The sequence below is a fragment of the Triturus cristatus genome, chromosome 4_1, assembly GCF_964204655.1.
Source record: "Triturus cristatus chromosome 4_1, aTriCri1.1, whole genome shotgun sequence".
Lineage (NCBI taxonomy): Eukaryota > Metazoa > Chordata > Amphibia > Caudata > Salamandridae > Triturus > Triturus cristatus.
Window position 1 is genome coordinate 860,556,549 of NC_140585.1, and position 23,955 is coordinate 860,580,503.

Consider the following 23,955-nt stretch of genomic DNA (forward strand, 5'->3'; position numbering starts at 1 on the left):
TGTGAAGCGACCACGGTAAAACACAAACAAGAAAAGAAAGAGGATGGAAGGGCCAGTTTTCTTTCAAGTAGTATAGTGGCCAGTAATTATACGTTAACAATAACCTCTGCACGTGGTTATTGTTCGTAAGCTTTACAGAAATTCTTTAATGCGAGACGTGCTCTTCTAAGTTAAAATGCCTTAATTTTTTGGGCGGCGGGGGAGCAGACGGAAACGCAGCATAATGTATGTTTATTTTCCTATAAAACGGTTTTGGGGCTCAGGACTCAGCCACATTAAAGTCTCTCTATAGTCTACACTAGGCCGACGTAGGTATTTCAGAAGGTCCATGGCTAGAATTCATGCATTTACTTAAATAGGCAAGTTGCCTTGTTGCAGTAGCCTGTGCTGCGTGGACTCTCTCTTACTAGTCAGCTCAGCTCGAGCTGGAGAGTAGAGGAAGCAAGCAAGCTGAGACACCGCTCCCCGGTAGGGGCGGAGACAGTAGAGCTTCCTGTGAAAGTAGAGCCGAAACTTGAAGTTAAAAATACTACCGGAAGCGGGAGAGGTCGAGAATAGACACCGTGATGAAGCGATGCGTGTATTTCGGAGAACGATAAATATTGTAGTACAGTGGCAGGGCTTAGTACTCAGAGGAAGAGGCAGGGTATTGGACGAAGACATGGACGTAGCAAACAGCTGCAGTTCATAAGAGTACGGTTGATGTTTGTTAAAAAACAACGAAAACAATACAGCGGCTCAAGCAGTTAAACAGCTACAAGCTAATTCATTTGATAAATCATTTAAGAAGTCATTGTAGAGACTGCTTCCAGGGCTAGCGAACTAGGTCAGTCATTTATTAGTAGTTATGAATTCTATGCCTTAGCAATATGGCTACCATTTTGAGACGCAACTTCAGCTGTATCCTTTTCGAGTGCCCGGGCTAGTTGTGTATGTTTTCAATGCGAAATGCAGCCTGGCCCCAAGTAGAGCTGTAGACTATGGACAGAAGGAATGAACTACCCGGCACCGAAGGGCAGCAATGAGCGGAGCCATGGCCACGTACGCCGCAGGTGGAGACATTGGTGCGTGGGAAGTAGCTACTGAAAGCAAACCTGGGGTTGTTTATCCTTCAAGACAGCGGGGTAGGCGAGGCTACTTGTCTTTACAGGGATCGGAGGAGCAGGATTTGACAGTCTGGTTGCTTTGCCATGATGATGAGGCAGGAAGGGTTGTTTTAATTTAGAGAAAAGACAGACTTGCTATACAGCGGGGAAAGGAAATAGACTAAGGTTAGACTGGTGACGCTGGTCATCTCTGCGTTGCAGTGGCGATTGTTTTATCATGTAGGATGCACCTCACCAGGGACCGTATTTTTCTACCCCTGAACTTGTGATCACCTAAGGCATTTTGGTTGCGTTCTTGGTTTGCTAGTACGAACTAGCAGTGATTTATAAAGGAAAGGTCAAAGGCTGAATACACATACCTCTCAATCTGTGTAGTCTCTATGAAGGGGGCGTGGCGTTTACGTGGTTTTAGAGGGAAGCCCATTGAAATCCATGGATATATAGAATATTATGCGTGGAATGTTTTGCGGATCCTACGGAAGTCTGAGAGGCATTTTGCTTGTTTGCAAGGTAGGGATGAGTTCAAGAAGGGTGACACTCTCCAAATGAAAGTAAGTTGAGGGGTACACAAACCGTGTGGGTGTTGAGTAACCCAGGAAGGTGCAATTGTAGACTCATACAGCATTGTAATGCTGCAACATGTCAGTTACTTTAAGCAAGGTCCATCCATATGCCTGATGAGAACACACCTATGTGTTCATCTATAACGCACAAGACAGAAATAATAAACCTCTGCTTTCTTAGTATGCTTTTTTTTAAGGAATGACAATTTTTAGAGGGACCGCAGAATATCCTCCAAATGTTTACATCTTTTTGAACTTCTTAATACCATTTATTTCCTTCATTGTCACCTACAGTGGAATTGCCAGAAATCAAGTTACTTTCTTCATCGGACCCTTCATTACATATCAAATCCACTGTAAAGTTCTTTGCTTTATACTTGACGCTTATCGCAAACCACCAACAAATCATCATTAGAAATAAGTGCAAACTACCGCTCAATAGATTTTAACACTGATTCCAAGTTCATGACCAGTTTCTGGCTATATTTTGATCTGAGTTGTTATACACACCTGATTTATGTGGTTTTTTTTAGCTACTGAGATAGTCCAACCAGTTGTTTGTGGCATCCTCTTGGACCTTCAAGGAGTTCTCATTGTTACGTACAATGAATAAATACGCATATATAGATTTTGTAATGCCCACACTAGAGTCTCGTCATACTCACCAGAAGACAGAGCTCAAAATACAGCAAGATATAAACTTCAGTCTCACCCGAATATATGAAGTCCTCTATTTATTTATGCGGAAACACAATTATTGCCATTGACTTATCTGCCAATATGTCATAGTGTCAGGCATTACATCCGCCCCACCTCCCTCTGATGTTTCAAACTGTGCAGTTGGCATGGTGAACTTTTGAATGAATTACATCAGAAACTTTGTGTACCTCGCGGAGAAATTGAAAACTCTGCTAAAAAAGAATACCATGTTAGATAGGCAAGGCTTTGTTCCAGAAGGTCAAGCAAGCACTCAGGAAGATTAGGCCATTTAGTACGTATTAAAAGTAGATCAGGATGCCAGCCTGGTGGGTCTTGGTTCTATTCTGGGTCAAATGTTGAGGGATGGGTTGATGTTTCGTTTGGCATATGGCAGCTGAGTTGTAACACCCACATAAGAGAGATTCACAAATTGAATTGGATGTTATTGCAATCCTTAGGAGGACCCACCTCTTCCATCTGTATCTGTGTGGAAGGCTGTTGATCTTCACATGGCATTAATTTGCAGACTGGGACAGACAGCCTTGCATACCTTTTGTCCTGTTAGCAGCGCAGGGAATGTGAATCTTAGCCCTTAAAAGTGCAAGTGCAATTTCTGGTTGAGAAGGCCTGGACACTGAATGAAGCATAGAGGTCCAGCTTCAGTGACAAATGTCTGGAGAAAGCTACAACATCACTGTCCTTATTGGACTGGTTAATGACCAAACCAAGCTCACGTCCACCGAGGGCAACCAGTGATAAAGGGGCTACCTGCTATGTTGTTCATGAGTTTGGAACATAGTACTAAGTTTGGCACTGGAAACTCACTCTTGAGTTGTCAAGGCCAAGGCTTACCTGCGAGTCTGTTTGGGTTCCAAGGGTTGATTTAATGGAATAATACTGTGTTGCTGGGTGTTCCATGTGTCAAGTGAGCGACAGCAGCAGGAGGTTGAGTGAATTTGGTTACAATCTCCATGCCCCACACCGTGTCTTACCTTCTGTCTTCATTTTTCCTGCTCCCCTTATGGATGGCAGATGCTTGAGGTGGGTCACAAACAATGGACATTTATTGAGTTCGGAAAGTTCTAATTCACAGCCATGGAGCTGAAGACCCGCATACCATCCCTTAAGAAAATGATTCCCATCCATGGAATACCTATTTCACTGCATCAAGACACAGCTCCACCACTGGAGAGCTCAGGCTTTCAAGTGTATCTGTCCAAATGTGTGTTTCTTACTAGTAAACATAATCCTACACTTGTCTCAAGCAAATGGTGAAGTGCAATGCTTCTTTGAGACTAGAAAATGCCCTGAGGATTGCTCTGGTGTGTGAAATGGTGATACATAAAGTCCTTTGGTGTCACCAACCATTGGCGCACACTTTCAGGCAGTCTTCCCAGCTTCAAAGCTATTTGGTAAGGAGTTACAGCAGTGTTTGCTCCATCTAGGGCATGAGTACTCGCAAACATTTACCCATTGGGCCGCAAAGTACTGTTAGTGGCATGTCTAAGGGCCGCACCTATGCCAGCAATGTGAGGGACGGGGTGATGAAATGTAGATGTAGGGGGACACGAAGCAGATGCATGGTGTGGACAACAATCCAAGCCTTTATGTGACTTCTGTCTACCAAAACTATTCTCGTGCACCAAAAATTAAAGTCCTAGCGTTAACTTCTAATATAAAATGTGAGAGGAAAAGAGATATTCATCTGAATTGCAAAATGTGAAACCAGAAACCCTTATATCAGTCCTGGCTTCCCCACTTGATGAAATTGTGCAATCCTTGGCAATTGGTTAATTTCACTTTGTCTCCTATTACTTCATAACTACATATGAGAGCCCTTTAAATATACAAGTTCATAGTGTGTGCTGTACAAAACCTTCTCTTGTGTTTTATTTAATAAAATGTTGTTCCAGTTACCACGGCTACACCAAAGGTGCACCTGACAAATGACTTGCCTCTTGGTTCACTAATGGCATTGTTTAAGAATGGGAGTGGCATGAATGTTTCCAAGATCATGTTTGCAAACTATCACTGCTAATAAATCAACGCCAGATCAACACCGTTACCACTTCCTACTACCATACACTCCGCCTACTCCGACAGACCTTCAAATGGATTCCCCTAGAACACAGGAACACATTGCGGAATCCTTTGGCCTTCGGCAGCGAGCGGCGAAACACTTACCTGGACACCTGGCAATCTGTGGGGGACCTGCGAGGCGAACGCCCTCGTATACTCACGACGCAGTTGGTGCTTGTTGGCTGCTACACGAAGGGAGCGCCGGACTACGGCTCCCAGGAACCTAGCGGGTACCGCCCCCTCACGCCAGCACTTCCGCGCCCGGAGGCGCTAAATTCAAACTGCTCCCTCGGTGGAGCGGGAGACATTGCGGAATCCTTTGGACTTCGGCAGCGGGCGGCGAAACACTTACCTGGACACCTGGCAATCTGTGGGGGACCTGCGAGGCGAACGCCCTCGTATACTCACGACGCAGTTGGTGCTTGTTGGCTGCTACACGAAGGGAGCGCCGGACTACGGCTCCCAGGAACCTAGCGGGTACCGCCCCCTCACGCCAGCACTTCCGCGCCCGGAGGCGCTAAATTCAAACGGCTCCCTCGGTGGAGCGGGAGACATTGCGGAATCCTTTGGCCTTCGGCAGCGGGCGGCGAAACACTTACCTGGACACCTGGCAATCTGTGGGGGACCTGCGAGGCGAACGCCCTCGTATACTCACGACGCAGTTGGTGCTTGTTGGCTGCTACACGAAGGGAGCGCCGGACTACGGCTCCCAGGAACCTAGCGGGTACCGCCCCCTCACGCTAGCACTTCCGCGGCCAGAGGCGCTAAATTCAAACAGCTTCCTCCGCGTCGCGGTGGCGCCGGGCTAAGCCCGGGCATAGGGCGGGCCGTTGTGTGGCCGTTAGGAGGCCGGAGGAGGTCGGGTTGGGCCACCCCCCTTGTTTGTATAGAGGACTTTTAAATTGCAAGTATATTTATTTTTAAATGGTCTTAGTCAGTCACGAGTTACTATTGAATGCTTAATGAGGTTGTTATTACACAGGTTATATTTCCCAGTGTAGTAGTCCCTTTTTTAACATAAGATATTTAACTTACTGTGGTATAATTCGATTCATTCCATTGTGGACAATGAGGCTGATACCTTAAGCCAAGGTTTATTGGAGTCCCCAAGAGAGCTTGAACCTCTTCCATCCCCTCCGAAAAGAGCAGTTAGAAAATGCAGAAAGTCCCATCTTAAGAAGGGTAGTGTGCATCATAAGTCATCGCTAGACCAACCTCGAAGAATCACTGTGGCTCACGCTAAAACACAGACCCTTAACGAGGTTGAGAATTCTGCTCTCTCGGGGGTTATAGCCAAAATCTTCGAAGAAAAACTAGCACTTATGATTAAGCCTCTCGTAGATAAAATTGAAACCCTGTCAACCGAGGTATCGAGGCTGGGTGGTCTTCTAGATGAAATGAAACATCCTACTATTTTGCCTAAGGCACCATTACAACCCGCTTATACTGCCCTACATCCTCCTTCAGAGGGGGGGACCTCTACTGGTTCCACGAGATCACTACCACCAGTTGTTGGTGATATTCGAACCAGTATAGATCCACCTAGTAGTAAGGGGCCTAGAGTTACAGTACAAAAATCACACTGTGTTAATCTTCCACCAGCCTGTGAACCTTAAGTGGTCATTTTGTCCAATGTTCCTCCACTTAATCCTGTAACCTCTAAATTTCCACATGAAATGCACGATTCACTTAAGAGGAAATCAGTTGCTTGGTTAAACAAAAATTGTGGTTTTCCCACTAATCTTTCAGACCAAATATTGTCTACTAGACGAGTCGACTGGTTAGGTAACTCAACGAAAACATGTAAGGGGGATTGTGTTATAATACATTTTAGACACCCTCAACATGTGGCAACCACCCATTTAAGGGCAGCTACTCTTGTATTAGGAGAGAATACTGTGCGTGTACACCCTTTGGGCTATTTCTATAGACATCTAGATAGACCAATACAAAAAACAACTAGGGAAAGACTCACTTGTATTAATAATTCATCAAAATTTGAAATCCCTATGGAGAATAGATATTCAGTCTTGAGTGAACTAGACGAAAATGATTGACTCCCAGAGGTTGATAAAAATATAACCTTAGTCCCATTATTGGTCTCCCACCCAATGGAGACTTTTAAAGGTAGTGAAACACTTGGCTCTAAAATTGTGGTAGCACTGAGGCCTCCAACTAAGCCATTGGATGGGCAGCCATATATAGCTGGGACATCCGGAGATCGGTGGGGAGAGCAAGCTGAAGCTGGTTCAGATATAGCTTCGAAGCTAATTGTAGCACGGGTAGAGTCACTAGGCAACAAAATTGATATTGATGATCATACAGTGGTAGTGGATAATAATTTTCCAGTGGATGACACTGTTAGTGATGACATTGGATCAAGGGAATCTCCTTTAAAGATAACTGACAATTCTAATATTAGCCTACTGTCCTGGAATATCGCTGGCCTCTCTAGGAACCTGAAGGACGTGGTATTAAGTTCATTTATTGAAAAACATGATATTATCGTCCTTCAGGAAACCTGGATGGTGGCACCCCCCTACAGAGTAGGATATAAAACCTTCAGCTCTAAAGCGACACCATCAAATAGGGGAAGGGCATCCGGGGGGTTGGTCATCTGGGTTAAAGTCACCTTAGAAATAGAGGTTAGCCAGCTACCTATTCCCTGTTCTGACCTGTTAGGATTAAAAATCGTGACCAGTAAAAAAGGAGTCATCTATTTATTAAATATATATAATAGACCATATCCTTCCAACAGAGAATCACAGGTAATAGGAATTTTGGATTCCACCTTAGAAGGATTAGGAGAAAACGCTCAGCTTTTAATCTGTGGAGATTTCAATTGTAAATACGAACCCATCCAGGATCTTGAAAGATTGTTTGTTGAACAAGACGCTGCCAGTGACATCATGCCCCTGGAGGCTTTAAGCTTTGCTAAAAGTTCAATAGCTGCCACACAGATCTTACAGATGACTGTGTCACATGATTTAAGATCATGTAACGGTCGCTTCCCCTCAGATAGTCCATCAGCTCCCACTTACTTCAAGGGAAGTCTTAGGTCACACATTGATTTCGTAATGGCCTCTCGAAACTTATGGAGATCATTAATTGATTTTAAGATTGACTCCAGAACAGAGAGTGATCACTTTCCCCTCCAACTATGGTTAGATTCTGCTCTTTTCCTTTTTAGATTACCTGCAGAAGGACCATTAAATTCCCCGGTTGGAGAGATACAGATTTCTAACAATAGGCGCGCCATTAAATGGTCTTATATTGCGGGCAAAAAAGAAGCGCTGTCCAACATTTATAATAAATTCAGTGAAATCATTGGGACACCCCAAATGCCTCTATTGGGCACCCGGGGAGTTCTCGAGTTACATTTGAAGTTGGTTGACGCATTATCTCCCCTTCTGAGTAAAGTCTATACAAAAGAAGGGAATAAAAATACGGATCATATAGAGTTAGGAAATCAGTGGTATAACCAAGACTGTAGGGATGCAAAATCACAGCTGATCCGTACAGTGAAAAATGGGAGCCAAAGTGACATAAAAAATGCAAGACTGGCCTATAAAAATACTCTGAATCAAGCTAAAAAAGTATGGGATGCTAACCTATGGGAGGACTTACTGAGTGCAGCTAAGTTACATGATCAAAGTACATTCTGGAATCTAATTGCCAAGGGTAATAAGAAAGGTAGATCACCCAAGGATATTTTTCTGGATAAATCGACCTGGTGTGTCACTTCTCCAAACTCTATATGATTAGTAAGCATGATTTGTCCCTTGACAATGTAGATATTAATGTAGATAGCAGCACTGCATTATTACATTTTAGTCTAGAAGAAACAGACCAGGCATTACTAGCTGTTAAAATAGGTAAAGCCCCCGGCCCCGACAAAATCCCAGGTGACCTACTGAAACATGATGTTAAAGTGTGGGGGCCATATATTAATTTTTTAAGTAATTCAATTGTGGCCGGTACACCAATCCCAGAATCATGGAAAGGGGCAGAAATCATAACAATTTTTAAAAAAGGTGACCGCCATGATCCTAGCAATTACCGTCCTATTAGTTTAATAGATGTTTTACAAAAAATCTTTGCCAGACATATTTTAAACAGGATTTTAGATTGGATTGAGCAGACAAAGCTATTGTCCAAATACCAAGCAGGTTTTAGACCTAAAACCAGTACAGTTGATCAGGTGTTTAGATTTATGTGCATTTGCTGGAAATATATAAAGATCAGGCAGGGTAGTCTCTACGTGGCATTTATGGACTTAAGGGCCGCCTTTGACCTTGTTCCCCGCAAGCTGTTATGGTCTACATTAAGAAATTTAACCATTCCTGGTGAGCTACTCAATGAACTTATTAGACTTCATACAGGGAACTATGCAAAAATTAGATGGGGAAAGGCTGGAGAATTATCTAAAGCGATCCCTGTAGATAGAGGGGTGCGTCAAGGTTGCGTATTAGCACCCACATTGTTCTCATTATATGTTAATGATATTCCAACTTACCTGAGGAACTGTGTCCATGACTCCCCGAAATTAGACGGCGAAATAATTACTTCCTTACTTTTTACCGATGATACTATCCTTATTTCCCAGACTCCGAGAGGCTAGCAAAATTTGGTAAATTCTTTCCATAATTATTGTGTGGAAAAGGGGTTAGAAATTAACCCAACGAAAACAAAATACATGGCCATAAACCCAACAAAAACCCGCAGGAAAAACTTGTTCTTAGAGAATCGTACACTGGAACAGGTAGAAAGTTTTAATTATTTGGGGTTGATGTTGGATAATAAATTGACCTGGCGAGGCCAGCAGAACAAAAGTTTGTTATCCCTCAAACAAAACTCACTCCCTATCTTAAAGGTGCACAGAGCAAGCTATTCCAAAGCTATTACACCAGCATTGGAGGTTTTTAAAGCTAAGGCTCAGTCAGCAGCCCTTTACGGGGCTGAGATATGGGGATATTGTAATTCCACCAAATTCGGGTTGATTGAAAACAATTTTGTGCGTAGTCTACTTAAAATACCGACTCGTACTCCCGTTGTCCCCTTGTTTTTGGACATCAATCTCAAAAGAACAGAGCACTTAGCCTCATTAAGACCTCTATTGTATTGGATCAGGGTATGGTCAACCCCCGAGTTGAGAGACTATAAGGTTGGTCTGATTGAATTAATCAAGCTGGATGTGCATTTGAAAACCCCATGGCTGAAGTATATTTGTACGTGGTCCAAGAGACTAGGGCTGTTAAATTTTTGGGAGGAGCCTCATAACTTAACTCAGTTTTCCAAAAAACTCCTTAAGGATACCTTTTGGTCTTATGTTAATGGTGAAACGATCCGGGGAACCTCTATTGGTATTCTGTCTCAGAACTTCCTAAATGTAAAAGATTCACCTAACTTTGAGGAATTTATGGATGAAATTGCTCCTCCCTTAGCAAAATCACTTTATCTACAATTCAGGTATGGGGTTCTATTGATAAACACCTACATATGTAGGTGGGCTGGGGAAAATGGTTCGGATGCATGTATTATGTGTCCTCTTGGGGCTAGGGAAGACATTGCCCACATACTTTTCTTTTGCCCGGCTTCTAAGAAATCGAGGACCCGCTGGATTAAACCCCTTTGTAAAAACATGGGGGTTGAGTCTTACAAAGTAGCGGAGCGCATATTAAAATCTAACTCCTCTCAAGTGATGGTATATGGCATAAGTAGATTTTTATTCAATGTGTATATCACTAGGAAACGTTTTGGCTATAAACTGTAAAAGCAGAGGGAGGAATTATGGATTACCCTTGCTTACAGTTTTATTCTATTAAGTCTACCTCAGTTTTTTAGTATTTTCTATTTTAAGAACTCTGGTTTTTAACTAACTTAATATGTTTATTTATATCTTATCTGGTATTGCTTAATCATGGAGAAATAATCACCTTTTAAATTATTGTTTGTATATTGTATACCACGGCCTGTATGTATTGTTGTTTGTATATTTTGACTTTTATGGCTATATATAGCCGAAATAAAGTATTGACTGACTGACTGACACAGGAACACCGTCACCCACGCCCTAATCAGCAGCAGACTAGACTACAGCAACACACTCTACGCTGGGATGAACAAGAACCTCACCCACAAACTACAGAACGTCCAGAATGCTGGTGCCAAACTAACCCTCAACCTACCACGTCACTGCCACATCAGCCAACACCTACAGACTCTACACTGGCTCCCCGTCGAGAAGAGAATCTCCTTCAAGCTTCTCACCCATGCCCACAAAGCCGTCCACAACACCAGACCCACCTACATGAACCACTGCCTCACGTTCCACGCACCCTAAAGATCCCTCCGCTCGGCCCAGCTCTCCCTCGCGACGGTACCACGCATAAAGAAGACCAGATCAGGAGGATGCTCCTTCTCCCTCCTCGCTGCCAAGGCAGGGAGCTCCCTCCCCTTCCACCTCCGGCAGACTCCATCACTCCCCAAGTTCCTGAAGGACCTCAAGACCTGGCTCTTCGACATAGCTCCGTAACCTTCCGGGAGCTGCGTGCCCCCACCAGCCCTCAGTGCCTTGAGACCCGTTCTGCTGAGTAGCTGCGGTCTACAAACCCGCTGATTGATTGAATAAATGCCTCTCAATTAAGTGATAAAATCTGATCTACTGAGGTAAAATGCACATGCATGTTAATAAAATACACTTTTTTGAAGTTTGCGGAGAGTTTATAATGTTTTTACATATTTAGTGCAAGATGTCCATAAAACTAAGTTGTTACTAAAGATAAGTTTTCCAGGACACCTTGTTTTCTTCTTTATCATTACTTTAGGTAACGTGTAAATAAAGTATGTGTCGTGAATCAGACCCCGGTCTGCTACTCCTCAGGATTCGGGCGACGCTATATGGGGTCCACCTCTCGACGTCACCAACTTCCTGCACTAAAGGCACGGAAGACTGGAGCAGTCAAGCGAGGGAAGGGAAGGATGGGAACAGCGGGGAGTAGAACCTGTAAAGAAAGAATTAACATACAAACAATAACAATGATATAATGCAAGACCAATTAACTACTCTCGATTAGTCTCGCTACCAATTCAACAGTTCTAGAAAAGGAGCTTCTTTAGTTCCTCATAAACACGCACTCCACAACTTGATTGCGTAACCAAACACACATAAGCATTCTAACAAACCCAATCAGTATCCCCTTTATCTTTGGGGATTGTGTACCTATATAGCGGTACCAATCTAGAGAGGAACTGTTGTATTCTACTCTGCCTTTTGTTGTCTGAGAGGCTCTGGTCCTATCTATAGGGATAGAAGGACGCTGTGGCTGGACGCCCTATGGCATACTACACCCCCTCACGTGGAGCACAGAAGCAGAGAACCAATTGTCTGTTCTACTGGTCCTGTTTCGAGTGTGCAATGATGGCTGCCGGAATGTCCCTTCAGCGCATTTCATGAATTAGCTCTAAATGAACCCCAGCCTGATATATGAACCAGTCTGACACCGAAGCGCAATACATGGCGGTTCCTTCACCGCTCGAATATATGATACCTCACAGAATGAAACTAACAATCCAGACCTTTCATGATTTTTGTGTCAGAGACTCTCTTGACCGTAGATTAGGTCGATGTGCCCCTCAAGTGAGCAACTGTAATGTTATGCGAGTGATCGCTGACTCTCAGGATCCGTGAGCACACCCCCCACCAGAGACTCGTGCTGTTCACCCCGATACTTGCAGTTTTTTGGTGATACCACGGACACCTTCCTTGGTGTACACGCTACCTTCGCGTGTATCTCTGACTCCGTCTGCTGCTCTTTTCAGGTGCCGTAGCGACTGTTAATATGCCTCCGGTCCTGTCTCTTTCAGAGTAAAGCCAGTATTTTATTTTTATTTATTTTTTATCATTTATTAAGCGCGAACAAATGCCCACAGGCGTCTCGGCGCTGTACTGTTATTACTCTCCCGGTGATCTTATGAGTTGTTAGAGGTTAAATAACCAGGTCTTCAATTTCTTCCTAAAGGACATTAAGTTTGAGCAAGATCTTATGGTTTGCGGGAGTGTATTCCATAGTCTTGGGGCGACTACTAGGAAGCGCCTGTCTCCCCAGTTGACCAGCCTAGTCCGTGGCACTACAAGATCATGTAGTTTTGCTGATCGTAGTGTTCGAGTGGGGACATATGGAACCAGATGGTCACACAAGAATTGAGGCGCTTGAAGGTGCAGTGCCTTGTAGACAATGCATAAAGTTTTGAATTTTATTCTGTTCCTAACAGGAAGCCAGTGGAGAGTCCTCAAAGTCTCAGCCACTGGCGCAAATTTAGGAATATCAAGAAGAAGTCTGGCTGCTGCATTTTGGATTGTCTGCATTTTCTTGATAATCCTGACTTGCGCATTCCCAAACAAGCCATTGCAGTAATCCAACGCTGACAAAACCAAGGCGCTGATCAATGTTTTTCCCACGTTTTTTGGAAGAAAAGGGAGAATCTTCCTAACCAGCCGTAATTTATGGAATGCCGTGGAGGCTGTTTGATTGGCATGGGCCATGAAATTTAGATTGTCATCAAAGATGACTCCTAAATTTCTCACCTTCGTGACCGGTTTAGGTACCGCTCCGAAGGAAGAAGGCCACCAGGTTGGGGACCAGCTAGGATTGAGGTGGCCAAAGGTGACCACCTCAGTTTTATCAGAGTTAAGTTTCAAACTGTTTGCTGACATCCAGTTACCAATGGCCAGCATACCTGTTCTGAAACGCTCCGCCACTGCTTCCCCATCATTTCTGACAGCCAGTATCAGCTGTGTATCATCTGCATATGAGGTAAGGTTCATCCCATGCGCTTTGATGGTGTTTGCGAGGTCCGACACATATATGTTAAATAGCGTCGGACTGAGGGATGAACCTTGAGGTACCCCACATGGCAGCGATAACTCAGCGGATTCAAACTGGCCCAGTATGACAGACTGGGATCTCTCTGCCAGAAAAGACGCCAATAGATTTTTTGCTAGGCCTTGCACGCCCATTTTTTCGACACGGTTAACTAAGATCTTATGGTCAACCGTGTCGAAAGCGGCCGATAAATCTAGAAGCACCAAGAGTGCTGTACCACCTTGGTCTCTGATTAATCGGATGTCATCCGCCGCTTTAATGAGCGCTGTTTCCGTTCCATGAAACTTGCGGAATCCAAATTGTGATTCGTCGAGCAGATGATATTGCTCGATGAATTCCGCGAGTTGGATATTCATGGCTTTTTCGACTATTTTAGCCAGAAAGGGTAAGTTCGCAATAGGCCTATAATTTTTTAGTTCTGCTTTATCTAAGCCAGGTTTTTTCAGGAGGGGTTTGAGTAAGGTCTTTTTTAATTGGTTTGGAAAGATGCCAGTGCAAAACATGACGTTACATATACAGACTGTACTGCCCCCCAGGAAGTACGGTCTCGCCGCCTGTGCCTCAGAATGCCGCTATTTACCGGCCGAAACAACCGCAATCCAGCGGCTACAAATCCAAATGCGGGAACGCCTGATACGAGAACCCGCTCCTCGAGTTTCCGGTTCGTCAATTACGCACAACGTCGTGCGTGCGTCCTGGGCGTTATATGCCCTTTGGCTCCGCCCACTAGGCGCAGGGGTTTCTGGGAGTCGTAGTTATTGTAGGCGCGGCGGGCCTGGATCCTGACAGTAGGTCCCCCGCCAGGCGCTTCCTAGAACCCGGTTTCTCTGATAGAAAGCCCTGATCTTGGCCGGCGCATGCACGTTGGCGCTGTGAACCCACGAATCCTCCTCCGCAGTGTACCCCTTCCAGGAGATCAAATACCACAAGTTACTTCCCCTGTACTTGGAATCCACCACGCTGCGTACCTCATATTCCTGTCCGTCTTCTGTGGAAACTGCAGGTGGAGGTTTCCGCAAACCGCCCTTTGCCGGTTTTAGTAGACTACAGTGGAACACCGGGTGGATTCGCAGCGAGTCCGGAAGTCTTAATTTATACGCCACCGGATTGACTTGTTTAAGCACTCGATAAGGGCCTATGTATCGTGGGTGGAACACGCTCCGTAGCTTAAAACTGAAGTTTTTTGTGGATAACCATACCCTGTCCCCTCTTTGGTACTGCGGGCCCTCCACTCTATGTTTATCAGCCCAATTTTTATATCGTATCTTGGACTTCACCAAGAGTTTCTTTACTCGTGAGTGTCCTTGGCGCAACTCTCTCAAGTATGCCTGTATCGAAGGCTGATTTATGACCCGTCCTGGCATGACAATAGGTAAAATTCTAGCGTCATATCCAAAGTTGGCTACAAAGGGCGAGACACCAATGGAACTGTATGAGGCGTTGTTATACGCCAACTCCGCCATCCATAACTTGGATACCCAGGATTCTTGCGCGTGTTCAGCATAACAGCGTAAATATTTCTTTACAGTTTGATTTAACCTTTCGGTCTGTGGGTGGAAATTGGATGACAACGCCGAGTCGATATGCAGAGACTTACACCACCCTTTCCAGAAACGGGCAACAAACTGAGGGCCTCTGTCGGACACAATAACGCATGGAATTCTATGCAGTTTCACTACGTTTTGTAACAACAGTTGCGCGGTTTGACCCGCGGTAGGCAGTGTCTTGCAAGGAATAAAGTGGCCCATCTTGGTGAGACTATCAATAACCACCAGGATGGCTGAATGCCCTTGATCCACCGGGAGACCTGTAATGAAATCCAGGCTGATGTTCTGCCATGGTGCATGGGGAGTTGGTAATGGGACCAGTTTGCCCCTACGAGCGGACGTGTTGGTCTTTCGCCTGGCGCAGTCTTCACACCCCGACACCCACTTATTAACGTCCGGGACGAGGGTTTTTCCAACAAAAATATCTTTGCACCAGTAGTGTGGTTTTCCTTATGCCCGGATGCCCTGCTAAAGGTGAGTTGTGGCACCACTCAAAAGCTCGTTTTTTCAGGGCTTGCGTTGGGAGAAACAATTTATTGTTCTGGAAAGGCAGCCCATCCTGGATCTTGCGTTCCGGGCTCTTTTCCGCCCAACCGATTCAAGCCTCCGGACTCCTGTTGTTTCGTATGCTTTCTAAATATTCTTCTGCGCGTATGGCGCATATCACCTTGGACGGAGGTATGATGGCCTCTTTGGTTTCTTCTTCGGTTCCCTCCACAGCCAGTACTCGAGACAGAGAGTCGGCCTTTCGATTGTCTGCTCCGGGGCGGAAAGTGATGATGAAATTATACTCCTCGAAGAAGAGCATCCACCTCATTTGTCTTGGTGACAGACGCCTGGCTGTTCGCAGATACTGTAGGTTCCGATGATCGGAATACACAGTCACCGGAAACCTGGCCCCCCATAAATACGGACGCCATTCCTGGAAAGCCTTTTTAATAGAGAGGAGCTCTTTTTCTGCAATGTTATAATTCCTTTCGGCCGGTGGCAATTTCTGTGAAAGATATGCCACTGGGTGAAGCTGCCCTGTGTTTTTGTCTCTTTGTGAAAGGATGGCCCCTATAGCTTCATCAGATGCGTCGGCCTCCACTATGAAAGGAATATCCAACTGTGGGTGCCGCAACACTGGGGCCGAGGTAAAAGCCTTCTTCAGATAGTCAAAGGCCTGGTTAGCTTCGGCGGTCCATGCAAACGCCGTTCCTTTTCTGAGCAGACGTGTAATCGGGATGGCCCTTTGTGAAAAACCTTGTATGAACCTCCTGTTGTAATTAGAAAACCCCAGGAAGCATTGCACGTCTCTCACATTTTTGGGGACCGGCCACTCCTGTACAGCAAGTACTTTTCGCTCTGACATTCTCATACCATCCGGACGGAGTATAACTCCCAAGAATTCCACTTCTGTCACCCCAAACTCGCACTTACTTAATTTGCAAAATAAACGGTGCTTTCGTAACTCACTCAATACCTGTAACACATGTTCGTGGTGACGGTCGACAGACTTGGAATAAATCAATATGTCATCTATGTAAACGACTACCGTTCTATCCACGAAGTCCTGAAGCACATCATTCAAAAAGTACTGGAATGCCGTCGGGGCGTTGCACAACCCGAACGGCATTACCAGATACTCAAAAAGACCATAGCGGGTTTTAAATGCTGTCTTCCACTCATCCCCTTTTCGAATGCGCACCAGATGATATGCCCCGCGAAGATCTAACCTTGTGTAAATCTTAGCTTCCCTTACCTGATCCAAAAGGACAGGGATAAGGGGTAGAGGATGCCGATTACGTACTGTGTTTTTGTTGAGCATGCGATAGTCGCAACACGCTCTCAAATCCCCATTCGCCTTTGCGATAAAGAACAAAGGAGAGGCCGCTGGTGACCGGGACGGGCGAATGAACCCTATCTCCAAAAAATGGTCTAAATACTCTCGGAGATGTTTTAGTTTCTGGTTCGGAGACTGCATAGACCCTACACGTAGGAATCGTAGCTCCTTCCACCAGATCAATTTGGCAGTCATACGGACGGTGTGGCGGAAGCGACTCGGCCTGTTCTTTGCTAAACACATCGGCCAATAGCCGATACTCTTTGGGTAGGATAACGTCCTTTTCTGCTGCCGTGGCTGCGACCCACGTGTTTGCCAACATGGTGGCCCCCGAACTCCCCCCACCATCATATGCTCTTGACATTCCTCAGATAAGAACTGAACGGTTTGGCTTCTCCAATCGATGGTGGGATTGTGAAGGCTGAACCAAGGCATTCCCAAGATTACCTCGTACTGTGGAGCATCGATGATATTTAAGGCCAACGAGTCTATGTGGCGCATCTCGCCTACTCTACACGTTAACCTTACTGTCTCAGTTTGTTCTATGAGGAGTCCTGAGGTGAGAGGTTTGCCGTCAACCGCTAACACTTCTTCGGGGATTTCGCGCGATGTCTTTCCTATCGCTAATTTTTCCACCAGTCCTTGATGGATAAAATTCCCAGTTGCCCCGGAATCCAACATAGCGTTGATTTGATAGGTTTGTCTGCTGGTTTCTAACCACATGATTAATTCGAAATGTCTTTCAGTATCACCCTGTCGAGTGGTGGCCAGGGATGGGATCGTCCACCTAGGGACTTCTACTGCCTCCGAGGCTTCACCCCCCCTTACGGGACCTTCTACTCCCGCCACTGTGGCTATAGCTTTTTTATTCCTGTAATTGCCCCCTGGTCTTTTGGGACGAGCCGGACACTCACGGACATAGTGCCCCTTTTTTCCGCAGTACATACACAAGCCTTGTGTTCGTCTGCTCTCTCTTTCGTTCCTTGATAATTGCGCACGGACCGCTCCCACTTCCATGGGCTCAGAGGCCGCCTCACTTCCCGAGGCCTCCTTTCTAGCCCTCTCTCCCCGGAATCGATCGCCTCCTCAGTCCGTAAGCCGCCCATCCAAACGTAAGGCTAGACTAATTAGAGCCTCACAGGTTCTAGGCTGAGGATCTATTCGTGCAATAACGTCCTTTAAGTCGTTGCATAATCCCTGATAGAAAAGAGACATTCTCTTCTCTTCTGGCCACGCCGCTTCAGCTACCAACCGATTAAACGTGGTTAAGTAAGTTACTAGCTCTGTTCTCCCTTGTTTTAATTCCAAGAGCTCCCTATCAGCGCTAAACGTGGTAGTTCTCCTGTCAAGCACCCCCTCCAAAGCTGCTTGGAACTCGTCCCAATCTGATAAGACCGGATCGTTATGGCGTACTAAAGGCACCGCCCAATTGGCTGCATCTCCGCCACCCTAGAATGGTTAGTAGGGAATGAGGAAGGCCTACAGGAGAAGTGCATCAATATCTGAGTTAGAAACACCTGTATTTTATGAGGGTCTCCAGAATATCTCTCAGGATTGGCTAAAGGAATGGGTGGAGGTACATTAACCTGAATGGGATGCACACCTGATCCCACATCAAAAGGGTTCCTGGACAGCCTATCCACTTTGTCACGTAAGTCTGCCGTTTCGGCCCTGGAGGCCGCCAACTCCCGCTGTACTGCGGCAAGTGCAGCTAAGACCTCTTCCATACCGCGTCTCTACCCACCCCTGAACCGGGAGGAATCTCAATACGTGGGTGCGTAATTCTGTCGTGAATCAGACCCCGGTCTGCTACTCCTCAGGATTCGGGCGACGCTATATGGGGTCCACCTCTCGACGTCACCAACTTCCTGCACTAAAGGCACGGAAGACTGGAGCAGTCAAGCGAGGGAAGGGAAGGATGGGAACAGCGGGGAGTAGAACCTGTAAAGAAAGAATTAACATACAAACAATAACAATGATATAATGCAAGACCAATTAACTACTCTCGATTAGTCTCGCTACCAATTCAACAGGTCTAGAAAAGGAGCTTCTTTAGTTCCTCATAAACACGCACTCCACAACTTGATTGCGTAACCAAACACACATAAGCATTCTAACAAACCCAATCAGTATCCCCTTTATCTTTGGGGATTGTGTACCTATATAGCGGTACCAAGCTAGAGAGGAACTGTTGTATTCTACTCTGCCTTTTGTTGTCTGAGAGGCTCTGGTCCTATCTATAGGGATAGCAGGACGCTGTGGCTGGACGCCCTATGGCATACTACACCCCCTCACGTGGAGCACAGAAGCAGAGAACCAATTGTCTCTTCTACTGGTCCTGTTTCGAGTGTGCAATGATGGCTGCCGAAATGTCCCTTCAGCGCATTTCATGAATTAGCTCTAAATGAACCCCAGCCTGATATATGAACCAGTCTTACACCGAAGCGCAATCCATGGCGGTTCCTTCACCGCTCGAATATATGATACCTCACAGAATGAAACTAACAATCCAGACCTTTCATGATTTTTGTGTCAGAGACTCTCTTGACCGTAGATTAGGTCGATGTGCCCCTCAAGTGAGCAACTGTAATGTTATGCGAGTGATCGCTGACTCTCAGGATCCGTGAGCACACCCCCCCACCAGAGACTCGTGCTGTTCACCCCCGATACTTGCAGTTTTTTGGAGATACCACGGACACCTTCCTTGGTGTACACGCTACCTTCGCGTGTATCTCTGACTCCGTCTGCTGCTCTTTTCAGGTGCCGTAGCGACTGTTAATATGCCTCCGGTCCTGTCTCTTTCAGAGTAAAGCCAGTACAGACTGTACTGCCCCCCAGGAAGTACGGTCTCGCTGCCTGTGCCTCCAGAATGCCGCTATTTACCGGCCGAAACAACCGCAATCCAGCGGCTACAAATCCAAATGCGGGAACGCCTGATACGAGAACCCGCTCCTCGAGTTTCCGGTTCGTCAATTACGCACAACGTCGTGCGTGCGTCCTGGGCGTTATATGCCCTTTGGCTCCGCCCACTAGGCGCAGGGGTTTCAGGGAGTCGTAGTTATTGTAGGCGCGGTGGGCCCGGATCCTGACAGTATGCCCGTTTGTTTCAAAGCTTTCTTAATGTACCTGCTCTCTCAATTGAATAGCAGCCCACCAGGTGGCCTCAGTGAAAGGTCAGAAGGGACGCACTTTGAGTATCCCTAATCTAGAGTGACCGCTGTACGTTTGTGATGCAGAGAGTATCTCCAGAAACTGGTGATAATAAAGCAAGGAAGCCAGGGCTTTTGGGGAGGGGTGGGAAGGATGTTAGCTGTAGACTAATGTCTGTACAAGTGTGAGAGAGACTGTTATAGTAAAGATCAGATAATCCTAGGTTCAAGCCGAGCATGCCACATGAATTAACCTGTCTGAGTGGCTGAGGTTCAATAGTATCCTTGTCACAACATGCTCGGGGGGGGTGGGGAGTTATGTCAATCTTTTTTCCTAAATGATTCTGTGTGTAGCTATCATTTTCTCCACCTTGGGTGTAATTTTGTCATTGACGATCAGTTTGAACACTTCTATTCTGGCATACTTTGAGAATACGTGTACGTTGACAAGCATAAGTCTCATGTTCAGCAGAATTGAAGTTGCTCTGATATTTTCCTATTGATTTTACATATCTTATGAAACAATGGGTACAGACCCTTTTGCTCTAAGTGAAATAAATACAAAAATAAACTTGTAGGTGTAAGATAAATGGCGGGCAAGAAGAACTCTTTAGTCACTGCCGTTGAACGCTGGTGTGTTGGGTTAGAGAATCAGATTGACCCACAAGGAAGGTTTCAGCAGGGTTTAGAAATACAGGACTCTATTTTACCTGTCCTTTAGTTAGACACAATGCCAGTTTCCGAATTTCCCATGCTTGACCTAAAGTTCAGTTTCCTGGAAGCCACACCTGCTCTTTAATTCCTACCTTGATTATCTTTTGGTGCTCCACATCGGTCACTTGCACAGTGTGGGTTGCAAGGAAGAGAATTATTGATAAGCACAAATCCCTAAGAAGGCATTCCTTCCCTAAGACAGAGTTCTTGGCACACATTCATGATGTCTGTTAGCTACGTCTTCAATACAGTGGATGCAGTATCAGTTATTCTTGAATAAAGTCTGCCATTGAACACTATGAAGGTATTCATGCTCCATGTTGGCAAGTATGTTTTCCCCATCATGAACTTTCGACCTCTAGCCTCAGATTTTCTTCCATCCCCTTTTCTGCCTGCTCCACCACCTGATCCACCAGGCTATCGTTTCTGGGATCTGAGCAGTATTAATCAGAACTGATACTCTTGGGTTTCAGGGTCCGATTCTAATGGATGGGTGAGGCAGGGATTGACGATTGAAATAGTAGCACCAAAGTTTATGGTCCCTGGACATTTTGAATGGGTATCCTTGTAGTTGGTTGTGGAAGTGTTCACATTCATACAGAATTAGGATGCAAATATGTCTCTATTTGGCAATTGGCCATGTTTTTTTTGCAGGAGCACTGACCCTCTGTGTTCCGGAAATAAACGTGATAGGCCTAGAACAAGGTGAACGCTGGATGAGGAGAAAACTCCTTTCACCTAATTTGAAGGCTGATGTCTGAGTTAAAGGAACGGATTGACCGGGAAGGAAGCTTTCAGCAGGGTTCAGAAATAGAGTCCATCTTGTGACTCCTCATCAGAGAGTCCAACTTGTATGGTAGGTGGCTGCACTAGTGGTAGATTAAAACGGTGATGTCATATTCTTGCATTTCACAATCCTTTCTAGTACAACTTCTTTGAGGGCGAGTTTGATGTGCCTCACTATGGCGGTACCCTACAGATATTTGTGGCAAAAGTTATTTACATTTTTCATTGACATACTCTGTGTGCTGAAAACAGCAATCCTTGTTCATAATCACTTATTCTGTTTGAATAGATGAAGTTTACAATTGAATGTGATACTCGTCAGTGTCAACATTCCTTTCGTGCAATTTGAGTACAGCATAAAAACCAGCATGAACTGTCCAGCAGACGGGAGTTGCATAGGTTAACAATTAAGTCCACGTTAGTGCACGACACCAGCGCTTGCATGTAGGAGTTTCCCATGCATCAGTGTAGGCTTGTGTAGTAATCACAAGATGCTTCAAGATAACTCAACTTGGCTTTTACTATAGACGCAGGTGCTCTCAATACGTGGTGCCCCCTTCACCAGTCAGCAGGGAACTGCTGGTGAATGGAACCCCACACAACAGCCTTCTTTCCATGAATACAGAACCACAGATTGACCTTGTATCATTACAATGATGCAAGGGTGTGCAACTACATTATAACACACAGAGTACCTGGAGCGTCTTGTGAATACCACATTTCTGGCAACCATTGTCAGTGTGGCAGGTGAGTAGACGACTCTCTTGAAATGGGGATGCTGCGAACCCACATGCTAATAACCTGTAAGATTATGCCCAACGTGCCACTTGTCTACCGTGTTTACAGAGGAATGCCACTCTTGAGTTTTTCAGGCTGTGTGGAACTGGTTTATGCGATACAAACTTAGCATCATTATTAACGTAAGCGCTGAGCAGCCGGATAGGTTTGTTGTGCTGGCATTGTTTACCGCTGTTTCTAGAGCTGCCGCTTCATTAAATACAAGTGTGTGGATATTTAAGGAGTTAATGCAGCGGCGAGACTGTCAGCCGTGATGCGCATGAGCAATGTGAGTGTTAGAAATGGGATTTTGGGTAGGCTAGGGCGTGGGCCAAAGCCAGGCAAAAAACACCACTCTAGTCAGAATAAGGGAGTTACACATCTAAAATAATCCCTGCTCACCCCCTTGGTAGCTTGGCACGAGCAGCCAGGCTTATCTTAGACAATGCCAGAAACCGGTCCTAGGAAGCTTCTTTCCGGTCCAGGGAAGACATGGCTTGGCAGTTCGGGCTGGACTGTTCCCATGAGGCAGAGGGTCAGACTGATTTGCATATGGCCATGTCTGAACTGGGGTGGCAGAGTGGGCTAAAGAACGGTGATGGATTAAACCCAGATCAGTTGACTGGGGGCGAGTGCTTGCAATGTTCAACACTCCGTCCATCATTTCCTTTGGTTTTTGCTTTGTTCGCCATAAGTTGGCAGGGTATGCTCAGACGTTAGTCCCTTGCTCAATTTGCCACTGGATTCAAGCAAGCCTGGCTGAAGACGGCTGAAATGCCAGAAACCGGTCCTAGGAAGCTTCTTTCCGGTCCAGGGAAGACATGGCTTGGCAGTTCGTGCTAGACTGTTCCCATGAGGCACAGGGTCAGACTGATTTGCATATGGCCATGTCTGAACTGGGGTGGCAGAGTGGGCTAAAGAACGGTGATGGATTAAACCCAGATCAGTTGACTGGGGGTGAGTGCTTGCAATGTTCAACACTCCGTCCATCATTTCCTTTGGTTTAGGCTTATCTTAGAGGCAGCGTGTAAAGCATTTGCATATAACCAACAGTAATACAGAGTACGCACTACAAAAGGACACCACACCAGTTTAGAAAAATATCCAATATTTTGATATAATGAAAGACAAGACCAAAACGATAAAAATCCACAATACTATACTTAAAAGTTCACAGTTCAAAAATACGTTGATTAAAAAGAGTTCTTTGTGTGGATAGGTCCGTCCGGGGTACCACGGCATTGTGAACACACAAACCCAAAAACGGTTCTCGCTGACCGTGCGGTCGTAGGCCAACTACGGTGTCGGGAAGACCCGCAAACAGTACCTTTCAGAGATGCAGGGCGATGGGGCCCTTGAAGTCACTCGCGTTGCAGGTCGAACTCCTTTCTGATGGGATCAGGAGTGCTGGCGCCAACAGGCGTTGGGTGCTGCGGTGCGAAGGGCAGCGGTGCGGCGTGCAATGATCCCAGGTCGCGGTGCGAGCAGCGGCTCGGTGGCGGTGTCAGATGGCATCATCGGTGAGACCAGGGTCGCTGTGTGAGATGGAGGCGGTGCTCGTCACGGTACTAGCAGGTCACGCTGCAAGCAGCGGCGTCGTTGCTGAAGCGCTGTCGTCGGCTGACGAGCGGGAGTCGATGGCACCGGCGTCGGTGGGCCAAGGCTGCGGTGTGGAATGAGGGCGGTGCGGCATGTAACTTACAAGCGGTGCCTCCGAACCACTGTGCAAGCAGCGGCGTCGATCTCGGTGGGAAGTGGAGGCGTCAGGAAGGTCAAGGCGTCCTTGTGAAGCAAGACGGTGCGGAGTGCGGTGCCCACAGGTCGC

General features: G+C 46.0%; 1 protein-coding gene across 1 annotated transcript in view; it reads left to right on the forward strand.

The window, feature by feature from the left end:
* Positions 1–914: 914 nt before the first annotated feature.
* ASB13 (ankyrin repeat and SOCS box containing 13) overlaps positions 915–23,955 on the forward strand; it is a 205,276-nt gene continuing 182,235 nt past the window's right edge. Inside the window, exon 1 of the mRNA XM_085653572.1 lies at positions 915–1,064. Within this exon, the coding sequence (XP_085509698.1) occupies positions 1,022–1,064 (43 nt within the window). The 5' untranslated portion in view covers positions 915–1,021. The remainder of the gene's footprint in view (positions 1,065–23,955) is intronic.